Genomic DNA, 15104 nt, shown 5'->3' on the forward strand with positions numbered 1-15104 from the left:
GTAATGAGATTTATTGTAGGTGATGGTGACAAACTCGTTGTTCCTTCCTCGGATGGGGAAGCAGCATAACAGAGGAACAGAAAAGACCCCCACAGACTGGTGTTCTATGATAGCCGTGTACAGATACAAGGAGTTGAAACCCCCTGTGATGTCTGCCGAGAAGGGGATATTTTGGATGCTGTGCTTAGGGCCCAAACCCAGAATGTTATCTGCCGGTAGAAAATACATAAGTAAAATCGGTGGATTTAAGTCTAACTTTTCTACCCACAAGGTCATAGTTCATGACCACCTCAGGCAGTCCTGGGTGATGAGCCACGGTATTGTTCATATGATCAATAATTCAGGTAGGGACAAGTAATAACCTCGTTGTAGCAAGAAACTCCGTGTCATATATCCAAAGGTGATTTTGAAAGGGGTGTCTTCATTGATAGTGTTCCAGCTATGCGGGTACTGTATTTCCACTAACCCCATCTCCCACACACCCGGGAGATCCAAGGGTTTAATTAGCTGTATTGTAAAGTTCGAGCTGGTGTTTTGGGGTAAAGCCCCAGAGCTGGCATTGCTGGGCAAAGTGATGTAAAGCCCACCATCGCTTATTTCTCTCTCTCTCTCTCTCTCTCTGTGTCTTTGCAGGAGGAATAGTTTTTGTTCACATCTCAATGTTGAGATGAGAAGGCTCCACCCAGCTATTAAACTTATCAGGCCACACCAACCATTTCACCAGTACCTGCATTATTCTCCTTTTCTTTCTCCACTAGAACTTTTTCAATCCTGTAAATCCTGTCTCGTTTGGGGTTTAATTTTTGTAATTCTTCAGGATAAAAAGCTCCAGTAACTGTCTCATCCTCATAATCTTTTAATCAGTATACAGGTCTCTGGCCCCTGGTTAAGGCTTCATACACTATGAATATCTCATTGGTAAACATCTGTTCATAACCTTTTTCAAAAACTCCTTTGGTTTTAGATAATCTCACATGATCGCCTTTTCTAAAAGGGGCAACAATCAGTTTTTAAAACTGTCTCTGTAAACCGTTTTCCATACCTTCAGAGAATTTGAAAGGTTAACATCAATGGGTCTGGTACGTATAGTTCTGTGATAGCTCTGGTTGTAGCTCGTTATAAAGTCAGGTAACACGTTGATGTAGCAAAAGTTGTTATGGGCTGTAAAATATCTCCACATCCTAGTTTTTAAAGTTCTGTTAAATCGCTCCACAACCCCTGCTTTGACTTCATTATTAGTAACAAAATGGTGAACGCCATGCTGCTTTCACAATTTGCTTAAAGGTTTGTTTAAAAATTCTTTCCCCCGATCGGTTTGTAATTTTTGAGGCATGTGACCTTCGCTGAAAATAGCTTTAAAGGCCTTGGATACCTCACCACTCATCTTGTCTTTTAGGCCTACGGCCCAGACATATTGGGATAGAATGTCTATCACTGTTAAGAGGTACTTAAAACCGCTGTTGTGTTTGGAGAACCAGTGCATATCCACATAATCTGCCTGCCATTGCACATCCACATCTGAAACAGTGGTCTTGTTTCTTTTAAAATGTATTTGAGCCAGTTTGTGTAAAGTCTAAGCATCCTGGTCTGAAAGCCAAGCTGTTACCTGTCTTCTATTTAAAGTTTTACTATGCTTTTTGGCCACTTGAAAAAGAGGTTCACCCCGCCAAAGTCCCAACTTCCCTGGTGTAATATATTTTCTTTAACAGAGCCGTCTGCGTAGACATGACTGTTCCTTGTACCATCTTTTACTAACTCGAGTATGGCGGGGACACATTCATATTGACACATTTAAACAAGTTTTATTAATCGCCTGGTTTAATGACCCCTTTTACAGCTGCCTGTGAAAATGGTTGCTATGACCACTACCATGAGGGAATCTGAGCTGATTCATTCTTCCATTTTGTCCTTTTCTGGATTTTCCTCTTGAGATCTGTGTCTCAGACATCAGCAAAAACAGCTGATGCACGATATATTTACTCCCACAGGGCTACCGATATGTAAGTTCTCAAAGGCTTCTAGAAAGGCATCGTCGAGCAGTTGATTTTCAGAAAAGGAACAGGGTAAGCACCCCATTGCTTGTTTTTAGATTCACATAATCCCAGGTCAGTTCCTAACCCCATTACACCCCATTCTCGACCATCACTTCTTAATTATTCATTTAGCTGAGCAACGTCTTTTCCGTTCACCTTGTCCGCTGGTGACTCCCCCGAGCCATGATCGCCTTTCACCTCCAGGATGACGTGAGGCCGTCATACTCATTGGGGTGCCTCATGAGGGCTTGGGTTTCAGGGTCGGGTTCCGACATATCCATAACAGTTGAGTCAAAGGGCCCTTGTCAGAACTGTTGCTGATGTAGCACTTTCTCCACACAAAGTTTGAAGTTTTCACGGGGGTGGTGAAGGAGTCCATGTTTCCCCTCAGCCTTTCCATGACTTCTAAAACACACGTTCTTGGTAAGAGATGACCTCTTCTGCCTGGTGCTAGGACTTATGGGGTGATGGTGCTGCACTCTGATTGGCAGAGGGTGATGGGAGGAGTTCTTAGAGGGGTCACACGACCCTCTTCTGGGCGGTTCATCCCATCCCAGATTTTGGTCAAATCTGCTCTCGGGACAGTCCTCTGTGTCTGAAATCCATCGCGCTTGGTAGAGGGTGGTGAGAGGAGTTCTTAGAGGGGTCACATGAACCACTTCTGGATGGGTCACCCCACCCCAGAATTCTCACCCATTGGTCAAATCTCCTCTCGGGGGTGGTACCCAGAAGCTGAAACCCCTCCTGATTGGTAAAGAGCAGTGGGAGGAGTTCTTAGAGGGGTCACATGACACACCTTGCTTCTGGTCATGTGTCCAGTTTGACCTTCCCCCCCAAGTAATACTCCCATGAGGTAGGACTTCCGGTGACAGGTGGACAGGAGTTAAGAGGTCAAGGGGCAGGGTTAACATTTGATTGATCGTAGGGCCGTTATACTATTGAGGTGAATTGCAAAATACTATTTATTTTGTTTATCATTTTTACTGTGCAAATATTTGTAATAAAATAATATAAAATAAGCACTGTACACTTTGTATTCTGAAGTGCAGTTGAAATCAAATATATTTGAAAATGTAGAAAAAATCCAAAAATATTTAATAAATTTCAGTCGGTATTCTATTGTTTACAAGGGCGAGGAAACCTGTGATTTATCACGATTAATGTTTTTGAGTTAATCACATGAGTTAATGGCGATTAATTCACAGCACTAAAGATAATCTTGGGCTAATTTTTGTAATGACTTGCTATTGCTTTAACAAATACTGTGATATGAATGGGTGTAAGGATGGAATGTGGCAAGCCCCAAAAGGCAATCCAGTATAGCGAAGGAAGCTGAACTCTAGGGCTTTCTGATATTCCATTTAGTGAAGATGCTAATGTGTAAGTGATCTGGTGGCTGTTATTTTTTAATGGAAATGACAGATAGATCAGGTATTTGGCAAAGAAGAATGCAATTTCTTAATTCTCTAGCCCCTCAAATAAAAATGCTGTGGATTTTTTCCCTTCCCTTTTCCCTCTCTCTCCTCCAATGAAGGGATAAAATGTTTAACTTACAGCTTTTACTCTGCCAGTTAACAGTGAAGTCAATACCAAGAGCAGCACGACCTGCATAGCCCTGTACAGAAAGGAGAAACACAACAACATTAAGTATTTGTGTTGCTGTAGCACTCACCAGAGTGTGATACAGCTTTACAGGCTACTGTGAAGAAAAGGGCCCTGCCCTGCATTTGAAAAGAATTTTGTCCCCACTTTGGCAATGATGAGAAGTGCCCATCACAACAAGTACTTGAAATAAGTATGGAGAGGATAGATGCTACTTACTGCCAAAGGGCACGACGTGAGAGGAGGGACCGCGAGCTCCTCATCCTTGCTTCCTCTCCCGTGCAGTGCAGGGCTCCCAGCAGCAATGCTTTCCTGTCCCAGGAAACCCCCTGGATCCAGCGCGAGAGGGAGAAATACAGTTTGAGAGAGAGGAGTAAGGAATGTGCAGGGCACACCGACTACATGCAGGGAACAGTCCCGTGCACACAGGAGTTAGGCTACATGGGCTGAGCTAGGTCCTTCCCATTCACCTAGCGAGTCCCACCTCCGTGTTCCCGGCGGCTCGATGCAAGGGGCACTCCCCACGCCGCACGCCTCTGGAGGGGGCGAGAACGCTGCCCTGGAGGGACGCGCGAGGTACAACGCGGCTTTGGAAAGGAAACGATAGCACCAGCCCCCCGCTAACTGCAGCCGCCGCGGCGTCCCCAGGCACAGCCTTGCCCTTTGCAGGGGCTCTGCCGACCCGAGTCTCCGCTCGTCCGGCCACCCGAGCGCACGCCGCGCCCGGGCGCCAGCCAAACCTCTCCCAGCCGGGAGCGCCGGGCCAGGTGTGAGCTCCCAGCGATCAGCGCAGGGCTGAGCGGTTCCGGCTCCCCTCACCCCATACCCCGTGTCCGAGCCTCACCTCTCCGCTCCCACCGCTCTAGGCTTCCCAGGCCGGGCGCACTCCCCTTGCAGAGCCGGTCCCCCGCAGCGAGGCGAGGGGCTGGAGTCAGACCGGCCGCCGAGTCCTCCCAGCCCGCAGCGTGGGGTGGATTTTGTGGGGTGAGGCGGGAGCCTGCCCCCTTCCCCCTGCCGGAGGAGCGGGACTGGCCGGCCGGAGGTGGGCGATGCAGAGGGGACGAGACACTGGCCAGCCTCGCAGGATCTCCTCCCAGTAGCCACCGCCCGCGAGGGGAGGGGGCAGCGGCAGCCGCCCACAGACTGGGGATGTGGGCAGCCCTCGCCTCTTTGGCTTTAGAGGCGCTGCAGCCGGGGCAGAGGAGAGACGCGCGCGGGGCCCGGGAGTTGCGCGCGGCCAGGCGCTGAGCCCGCAGCCCCCTGCCCGGCTCCGGGCGCTCGGTCCCTTCTCGCTCGCTAGTTCGCTCGGGGCGCGCCGCGGGGAGAGCGGCGGGATGAGGCTGTGGCGAGGCGTGGGGCTGGTGCTGGCTGCGCTCCTGCTGAGCGAGGAGCCCGGCGAGGTGTCCGCCGCGGTGAGTACCCCGGTGCGGCGCACGCTGCCCTCGTCCCCTCCCTGGAGCAAACCTCCGGGCCCGATCCTGCTTCACTCCCACCCTTTAGGCTAACGGGGCACAGTGGGGACGCTGGGGGCGAGCCCCGCCCCGGTTACTTGTGTGGAGTGGAGGTGGGGGGGATGGGGTAGAGAGAGAGGCCAGTGTGGCTGGGTGGGATTTCACAGGATGCAGCAGGGCTCTGCTCCGGGTGCTGAGTGCCCCCCGGCTCCCGCCGATTTAGCCCGGACCTCGCTTTAAAAAGTGATGCAGCAGCAGCAGCAAAGTGGCTTTCTCCTCTGGCTGCTCTTGCCCGCCTGGGTGCGGGGATATTCAGGTGCCCCTTGCTGGTAGATCTGGTCCCGCGTCTGTGTTGATTTACACAGGGGGATATTTTCACTCACTTCTGAGGCACCTCCTGGCCTGTGAGCGTTCATTTCCCACAGAGAAGTAGCAACATGTTGCGATTCATAGGCACGCAGCGAAGCTGGGCAGTGCAGTAGCCGTGCTGTGTGAGCCTCTGAAGGCTACACACACACGTACGTTAAATTTCTCACTGTAATCCCGAGCCTGGGGTGGTCCATGCTGGACCCGAAGCAGGGACCATTTGGCTACTCCTAAGGAATTTGCTTGGAACCTCCAGTATCGTCGCTTTCCCACGCCTTTTCGAGGATCACTGAAGCTGCAGAGGAAATGTAAGGGGCATGCTTAATGGTTAGAAAGCACTCTATGTCCATGCATTAAAAGGGTGGGATTTTTTTAAAATGAAGCTGGGAACCCAAATCTGTATACAGGCGGCTTTCCCAGTTCATGATTACCTCTTGCCACCGGCTATGTGCTGAAGAACTAGAGATATCAGATTGCAGCAAAGGTTCTAGTGGTCAGACTCCCCATAGTCTTTCCCTAACAAAACAAAAGTTCCAGCTGCAACCAGTTCAACTTGCTATGAAGGTGTCTCCTCAAGTAACTGCTTTTATCATACAGCGTTTTCTGGGATCAGCTGTCAAACTCCTCAAGTTAGGACACTTAATTTCTTAACCTTCTTGAAATATGTTGAAGCTGGAATCACTTCCCTTAAGAGTATGTAGTAAGTCTGATGACTAATGTAGAATAATTTATTAATCTTTTTTATCATCTCCTTGATTTCTTATACTAATTTTAGTTCTGTATTCTAATAGTTGAGTTCAGTTCTTGTTACATAAGGCTTCAGACTTCTAATAACTAAAGATGGGCATATGATTATACATGATCTGTTTTCTGATTTGTTAGAAAATTACATGTAGTATTGGTAAATTAATCAGAAAGGAAATAAGGAACATTTCTCCTTATTTTTCACAGATTTATTATAGGATTTCATTTTTTGTTTAGTTACGTTGACATCTAAAGATATGGAGACATTTTGTGTCTTGAGTCAATCCAAAAGTAAGGAAAATACACTCCAATGAATCTGATTTCTTATCTGATTCTCTTTATCTGCTAATAGCAGATTTACTATGGTTCCAGAATCTCAGCAAGTTTTCTTACCTATTTGGGGATTATTCTGTATTTTATTGATAGGCCTCTTCCATTATGTGCCCATCACTTTCAAATTATACTCTCTCCTCCCACCCCACATCTCAGGACAGTATTTAGTTCATTCCCTATGTCATACAACATAATATGTCAATTCAGATTGGCGTTCTAGGTTTGATATTCTTAAAGATATGAGGATCTGTCTTTAAGCTTCCAACTTGTCAAATGTCTAATAAAATCAATAATTTCACTTTTATATTTTAAATGTTTTGAGTTCTTGTGTAAATAGAACTCTATGAGCAAATTGTTTCTCTGAGATTGACCTCTAAATGTAAGGTAAATTGTTCTAATAACCTCATGATTCTGGCTGAAGTAATCTAAAGCTAGTAATGATTTCAGTTTCATTCATTAACTAGCCTTTCTTTCAACATTGCATTAACTGCACAAGATAAATTGGAAAGTGTCATGCCACAAGGAAACAGAAGCATGCTTTGGAAGTTAAAATTTGTGCAGTTCTGTTAAAGAGATAAAAGTTAAGCCCCAGACAGCTGCTTTTTGTTGAGCCAACTCACTGGTATAGGTATATCTTTATTATAGGGCACACGCAAGCTGTCCGAGTGGGTATGGACATTGTTGTGGGCTCACTATGACGGGGTGCTATTGGGCTTCCCTTTCCTGGATACTAAGCCATCAATCATTATATCTGGATGTTCATTTACCACACCCATGGGAGTGGTTGATTGTACTTTTACAGCTGTAGAGATTGGTAGAGTTGGCCTATAAACTACAGTGCTTGCCAGGGACTCAAGGTCTTCAGATGAGCAGGGCCCCAAATGGTCTGTTGCTTTGCATATGCTTAAAATACAGTTCTACTGAAAAAGCGACTGTGAAATTGGCAGTTTTGGTGTTCTACATTTATTGTGTCTCTGATTCCAGATCAAATGTGCTCAGTTTACAAGTCAAGAACTTTTTTGTTTTTTCCTAGTGGTCCTTCAAATTTGACCTAAGTTGTGAGGCCTAGATCCACAAAAGGTCTTAAATGACTATGTCACAGTTTTAGGTACCATTGTGATCCACAAAACACCCTCTCCGCTACTGTCTGAGCTATATCTACACTTCCGGGGGCGTGTAGAGTATAGTCACTACACTAGTGGTGCCAGAACAGGGCGGCTCAGGGGGCCATAACCCTCCCACTTTTGGCAGATCCTACACCTTTCCCCTCCCCTTCTCCCCGAGACCCACCCCTCCCGGCCAGGCCAGCAGCTGGTAGAGCCTGGCTGGGAAGCCTGGGCAGTTGTGGGAGCTGTGCGGACCCTCCCCCTGACCACGGTAAAGGGGAGTTTGAGAACAGCCCCCGGCCCACGTCCCCACCCCCAGGCTCCCTGGCCAGGTCAGATGGAGGTGCAGGGTCCAGGGCTCCATGCTGGCTCCCCACAGCTGCCTGTTCAGCTCTTACCCCAACCTGGCTCCAGCCGGGGGATGGGGCCTTGGAGCCGCAGCCCGGCCATGGTAAGAGCTGCTCGGGCAGCTGTGGGGAGCCACAGCACAGACCCTTCACCTGCCCTGGGTGGAGGCCTAGAGGGCAGGGACACAGGCTGGGGGTTGTTCTTGGGCCCCCTGCAGCATGGGCAGGTGGAGAGTCCGGCATGGCTCCCCACAGATGCCTGCATAGCTCTTACCATGGCCGGGCTGCAGCTCCAACCATCCCCCGGCCAGAGCTGAGTTGGGGTAAGAGGCGTGTGAGCAGCTGTGGGGATCCTGGGTCCCTCCACCTGCCCCGGGCGGAGAGCCCGAGGGGTGGGGATATCGGCAGAAGGTTGCTTTCAGCCCAGCCCAGCCCACCCCAGGGTGAGGGAGGCAGGCTCCCCAGCCCTGCTCCAGCTTCTGGCTTGTCTGGAGGCTGGGCCTCCAGGGGAAGAGGAAGGGCAGAGTTAGAGCCTTGGGGGAAGAGGAGGGACCTCTGGGGGAAGGGGCGAGGTGGGGCTTTGGGGGCAGGGGCCCCTGACCACCTCGCTTTTGGGAAGGCTCTGCCGCCCCTGCACTACATGTGTAACTACACTCACAGTGAAAGACTCTTGAAGTGGGGAGCTACCTGAGCCTTTCCACATGACGGGAGCCTTTCACTGCTGTGGGAAAAGGCTCAGGCAGTGGGACACTACACTGCTAAAATAGCAGTGTAAATGTGGGAGGCACGGCTTGAGCATGTAGAGAATGGTGTGGGGTACATACACTCCTGAACAACCCCAGGGTAAGGCACTCTATTCTACTTGCCTGAGCAGTGTTTTGCCATCTACACTGCTATTTACACTTGTGCTAGGTGAGCATGTGCTGTCTGCACTCTACACACTGCTGTAAGTGTAGATATAGCCTAAATCTGTAGATGCTTAAACTCATTAAGCACCTACATTTTTGCTGTAAAAATTCTTTGGTGCCTACATTTCTGCCTCTAGGCATGTGTGTTGCTACCTCATTCTAGGTACCTGGTCACTAATATCCCATCTAAGCCCCAATGGGATCCACAACGCAGGGGAAGATAGGCATTCCTCCACTTCTTGCCTATGGGTCCCATTCTGGTAGGAGTACTCAAAGGTCACCTACCAGATTAGGCCCCTTCCAAATCCAGGAGGAGGTGAAACCCACCCAATAACTTTTAGTCCAGTCATTAGAGTACTCACCCAGGATGTGGGACATGTAGATTCAGTTCTGCCCTCTCCATGAGGGAGAGAGAAATTGAACAGGAATCTCCCTCCTTTCAGGAGAGTGCTCTAACCTCTGAGCCATTGGATATTCTGATGTGGGGCTCACTCAATATCTCCTGAAGCTTTTCCACTTTGGAGAAATAGTTATCGGGCCAGAGAGAAAGAAAGAGAATGACTCTATAGCAGGGGTCGGCATCCTCTGGCACATGGCTCGGGCCGGACCAGTTTGTTTACCTGCTGCGTCGGCAGGTTCGGCCGATTGCGGCTCCCACTGGCCGTGGTCTGCCATCCCAGGCCAATGGGGGCATCAGGAAGTGCCACGGGCTGCTCTTACATAGTCACCTTACAACAGAACCATGCTTCAAAGCCAGCTATGAACAGGCATAGGCAGCAATACAATTAATGGCAGGATTGCATGCCTCAACGTAAAAGGCATGGTCTTGACAGCTTCCCCCGAGCACTGTCAGGTGGCTCTACTAAATGCATTTATTTATGGCACTCTGACCCAAATGCCAACCCACAACGCTTTTTTTTTTAAGCAAATCAAGCATTTTTTAAAAATTTACCAGTAAGATCAGTTTCTATTCCAAAATCAGAAGGAGAATTTAAGTGTAAACAAGGGATTAGTTAAGATGTTGTGTTCAGATCAGGCTGAGTGACTATTCCCTTGAGTAAGTTACAGAAGTAGTTTGTTTTATGGAACCCAGCAAGGGTTATCATTTGCAACACCCTCAAGGCTGCATTTTTCTTTGATGAAGTAAATCTGTTTCCTTATATTAGTATTACTTATCTGAGAAATCACTGTGATACAGAAATCCTAGCTACTTTTTTGATGTCTAGTCAAAGCCACAGCAGTTGCATCATGCATTTCTCTGTTTTCTGAAATGGGACTTAATGTCTCAATACTTTAAATGGTGGGAGAAATTGCCACTAGTATAAGCACGTGCTGTGTCAATGAACTTCAGTGATGTGAAGGAGATGCTCCCACCTACAGTATATCAACAGTGAATTTAGCAGTGTCTCTAAGATACAAATCCAGCTCCCACTGAGTTCAGTGGAAGTTTTGCTGTTGACTTAATGAAAGCTAGATCTCTAAGAGCCAGATGTATCACTGTTTAAGTTGGCAGGAAAAGGTAGACTAGAAAAATGATAAAACCATGCTAAAATGTTATAAGGATAGTGCTATTTCCACCAATGTTGTTAACACTGACGTAATATTAAATCTCTGTTGTCAAGGTTTTATTAATTTGTTTAAATACCTCAGGCTGAAATTAGACATAAAAGCTTTTAGCATGAGAGCAAATTAACACTTTCTGAATGTTTGCCTTTTCATATGTGCTTGTTGATAAGAAATGGTGGGCCTTCTAAAAGAAGCATTGATTTTAAGGTTATTTCATTTAAGACAGCCCCAACAAATTGTAAGGATTTTTTGGTGCTATTTGTTTATCTTCTTCATGGTTTTATTGATATGAGGGCAGGTAAGTACTGTAGCATTCAACCATAAATATTTATGATTATATGCCCTGTAGACTAACTGTAACATCCAGTTGTATCTTACTCATTTTATTTTAAGAATTAATTATAGTTCATGGGATTTCATATATTAGTTTATATAACGTATGGTTATTATTAGTCATGAATTTATATTATACAGATGTTATAATTACATTACATGTGGGTTTTTCTTATACCATAATTGCATAATTTCTCTGTTATATTCTAAAAAAGTGCTTTGCACTCCTTCTACTTGTTCACACGCTCTTTAGGGGACACAGTGGAGGAGTACATGTGACAATAAATGGCTTTTTCAGGCTATTAAACAGACATCTATTCTCAAAAGCCATTTACTGTGGATAGACTCTGTCATGAATATTGTTCCTTTTATAGGACTAGACTAAACAAAGAAAGATTCAACAAGCCACATCATAAAAAGAAAAGACTTGCCTCATAAGTGTTTAGAAGGTCTGTTCCATTGCTTTCTCAGAATTTCCATTGATGTCACTTGGTGTAGCTCAGATGAATAATTGTTCCCATTTTTCATAGCATTTACCATTAGAAAAGTCCTCAGCACCTTGTAAGGCAGGTCCAGTGTGTAAAATTTGACAGGTGGCTATAACCTGAACAACTGTTTTAGGCAGTAGCCAATGTAGAAAGTGAATGATTGAACACAGACAGCATTGGTAGGAACTTTAATCTCATTTGAATTGTCTGGGCTGAAATCTTTCTCAGTGATGATACAGAATTTTCTGAGGAATTCTATTAATCTTCCAAGAGTTCTTATGATGCAATATCTTAGACCTGTAAAGAATACAGTAACAAATGCAGTCGAAGTTATTAAAGTAAAATATTTATCAATTATCACCACCAATATCTTCTCTTGCAGTGTCTCAGATATTACAAGGTGATAACTCTTTCCAGATGTTGACTTAATGACTGGTTGGAAAATGGATTTTTTCCTACAGAAAATTAAAGGAAAAGGAAAATAATTTGTCAAATGTTGACTTTTAATCAAAAATTGAAAATTGAAAAGTTTGTTTTGTAATGAAAAGTCAGAATTTTCCACAGGAAGTAGATGCTTTCTGTAAAATTTTCCAAAACCCCAGTTTTCCACACAAAAACAATCTAGATGGAAAAATTTCAACCATCTCTTATAAAGAATTACTTTGTTTGGTCATTATGGCAAAACATTATTGTGCTTTAACTGTCATCATTTAAAAAAGTGATATTTGTAGGCACTTCCTCAGTGTATTAGCTACATCTTAGATTCTAGAAGATTAGAACAAAATCTGAGAAATGAAAAATGATCATGGGAAATTGTGAGATTTCACTTAGCATGTAACACTGTCAGTGCTCACTTTTCAGTCTTTGTATTCACATGAATACAGTTAGGCAAAATAAAAAATGTTAAGGTAGAGCTTTAGACAATGAGCAGATGAGCTGCAAAGAATGCATAAGGACTACATTGTTCCTAGCCCTAATGCAGCCATGAAGTAAAATAGGAGGAAGTAGGGATTCTCTAGAGGAGATAGTAAGCTGCACCTCTTTTACCCTATATCGCACCCTCCCCCCAGTGCAAATGTGGTGTCCTAGAAGGAGGTGTGATTATGAATCCCAATTCTTCCCAGGGCTTCACCTGAGGTGATGATACCCCTTATTGAAGGCTCTGCCGAAATTCCATGATGTAGCCCAGGGATCGGCAACTTTTGGCACGCAGCCCGTCAGGGAAATCTGCTGGTGGGCCGGTGTGGTTTGTTTACCTGCGGCATCTGCAGGTTCGGCTGATCGCAGCTCCCACTGGCCCCGGTTCGCCATTCCAGGCCAATGGGGGCTGCGGGAAGTGGCAGCCAGCACATCCCTCAGCCAAAGTTTGCCAATCCCTGATCTAGCCCATAGGGAACTTTGTGGGATGCACAATATCCACTCATGATTTTGAAATGTCTGGGGTCAGTAGGATGATATCGCCTTATAACTTAATACTAATATAAAGGCCAGTTCTACCACACTTACCAAATTTAGTACCACTGTACTTCTCATGTATAATGGAGCTTCTTGTATAGAAAGGTAATGCTCTAACAATCAGTAAGGTGGCAGAACACAGTCCATGAAATAACTACTATGTATTACATTACACAGAATTTAGTAATTTTCATTAATGCTTAGACAGACATGGTAATGTCTGTATGATAACATCTCACCCTTACAAGTTTAATGTGGTTAAAGTGTTACATACAGCTGAATCATAACCATCCTGTATCCTTAGTTTTCTGTGACTAGAGGTTGCCAAGTATGCCAGTAAAAATACTCATGAAGAAGGTACTTTCCAGTAGAATAAAATAGTTGGAATAGGTGTCTTACTGTAGACTAAATATGACCTTACAATATATACAACCCTAGGGTTTTAGAGAAGTGGCTTAGTAAATGACAGGAATTTTAATGCCTGATGGAAAATTTTCCCTTTCAGTATTCAGAATAGCTGGAGCCATTTCAGGGTGTCTTAATTCAAATCTGTATAGACTTGCAGTAAACTAAAAGGCACGTGTGCCCTAAATAAAGTGTAAAATATCCATTCATTCTTGTCTGACGTTACTGTTTGATGTATACAGACAGGTAAACAATGTTTTAATTTAAGCAGATATAAAACTTAGTCTTTTCTATCTATCTATCTATCTATCTATCTATCTATCTATCTATCTAACTATCTATCTACACATACCAATAAATATTAGGGTGCTTTGACTTTAAACATTAGAAATGAACAGTTACGTGAAGGTAAATAAACACTGAAATGCCCCTGACTGAAGAAAGAACTCAGACACTCTAATATTAAAGTGTAAAATAGGACATTGCACATTAAAAAAACAAATCCTCAGTTCTGGTGCCTCCTATCTCAGCCCTGCATCAGCCTATTTTAGTCCATGTTGACTGATCACTGTAGTATTTGAGTGCCTATAAACCAGAAACTCTTTTATAGCCATCTGTTCTACATCATACATATTTCAGATATGGGATACAAATCTGAGAAACCTTAGGGTCTTATTAGATCTCACCTGTGCTTCTTGACAGTCAGTTAAGGACAATGGAGAGAAACACTTTCTACCTGTGATTTATCAGGTTATTATTCATATAGAAACTCCAACTGGAGCACAAGTGCTTTGTGCCTTCATTGACCATTTGCTTATGGGTCCAGTCCAAAGTCCTGGTCCTGCTCCTAAACTTTCTCAGGCTAAACTGCCTCTTCGTTCATGATTCACTGACACTGCTGCACTCAGACACTGGAACATTGGTGTCAGGGTGAAGCCCTCAAGAGTGGGAGGTAGTGTCATGTCAGTGGCGGGTCCTAGACTGTGGAACTCCATACTAGTTAACATCAAAATAAGCTCAGGTCCACTCAACTTTCTTTCCTTTCTTTTTGTGCACACTTTTGTTGCTACTGTTTCTGGCATAAAGCCTCTTGCTGAGCCTGAGGAAGGGTGTGCATCATCAACAGAACAATGAAGCAGACAATACGTAAAGTGCTCTCAAACACACAAAGTAAGCAAACTGAAAAGGAAGGAGAAAAATACTATTGTGACTGGATGACGATAATCGAAAGATATAAGAGAATATATTTTTCTCCTTCCTTTTCAGTTTGTTTACTTCGTATATTTGAGAGCACTTTTAAGATGGAAGTTTTCAAGAGGGCTGAGAGGGAATTTGAGGAAGAAATTGTCAAAGATCTAAGAAAAACACCCCAAGAAATACTTGTATATACAAGTATATCAGAAGCACAAAGCCTGTGAGAATCAGTGGGTCTGCACTTGACTGCTAGGAAGCTAAGAGTATGCACTGTACTTGTAGCAGTGTCAGTCCCAGAATACTAGAGAGACAGGTTGTTAAGAGAGACAAGATTGTTTGGCATAAGTAATTAACACATATTCTAAAGCAGGGTTTCTCAAAAGGGGTCGCCGCTTGTGTAGAGAAAGCCCCTGGTGGGCCAGGCCGGTGTGTTTACCTGCCCCGTCCGCAGGTCTGGCCGATCGCGGCTCCCACTGGCCGCAGTTCACTGCTCCAGGCCAGTGGGAGCTGCTGAAAGTGGCACGGGCCAGGGCCAGTGTGTTTACCTGCCCCGTCCGGAGGTCTGGCCGATCGCAGCTCCCACTGGCCGTGGATCGCTACTCAGTGTTTCGCGGCCAGTGGGAGCCACGATCGGCCGGACCTGCGGACGGGGCAGGTAAACACACTGGCCCGGCCCATCAGGGGCTTGCCCTACACAAGCGGCGACTCCTGTTTGAGAAACCCTGTTCTAAGGGACCATTCAAGGTAGAGGGGCTCCTTAACACCTTTGCAGT

The 15104-nt window shown here is 45.4% G+C and overlaps 2 protein-coding genes across 2 annotated transcripts in view; one reads left to right on the plus strand and one right to left on the minus strand.

The window, feature by feature from the left end:
* The window catches only part of COL4A2 (collagen type IV alpha 2 chain), a 227819-nt gene extending 223111 nt beyond the window's left edge, over nucleotides 1-4708 (minus strand). Inside the window, exons 1-3 of the mRNA XM_045007949.1 lie at nucleotides 4480-4708; nucleotides 3855-3964; nucleotides 3588-3648 (exon numbers count right to left, since the gene is read on the minus strand). Of these exons, the coding sequence (XP_044863884.1) occupies nucleotides 3588-3648; nucleotides 3855-3898 (105 nt within the window). The 5' untranslated portion in view covers nucleotides 3899-3964; nucleotides 4480-4708. The remainder of the gene's footprint in view (nucleotides 1-3587; nucleotides 3649-3854; nucleotides 3965-4479) is intronic.
* A 102-nt stretch (nucleotides 4709-4810) lies between these two features.
* The window catches only part of COL4A1 (collagen type IV alpha 1 chain), a 217260-nt gene continuing 206966 nt past the window's right edge, over nucleotides 4811-15104 (plus strand). The window contains exon 1 of the mRNA XM_045007958.1: nucleotides 4811-5047. Coding sequence (XP_044863893.1) covers nucleotides 4970-5047 — 78 coding nt within the window. The 5' untranslated portion in view covers nucleotides 4811-4969. The remainder of the gene's footprint in view (nucleotides 5048-15104) is intronic.

This window comes from Mauremys mutica, chromosome 1 (assembly GCF_020497125.1).
Source record: "Mauremys mutica isolate MM-2020 ecotype Southern chromosome 1, ASM2049712v1, whole genome shotgun sequence".
NCBI lineage: Eukaryota > Metazoa > Chordata > Testudines > Geoemydidae > Mauremys > Mauremys mutica.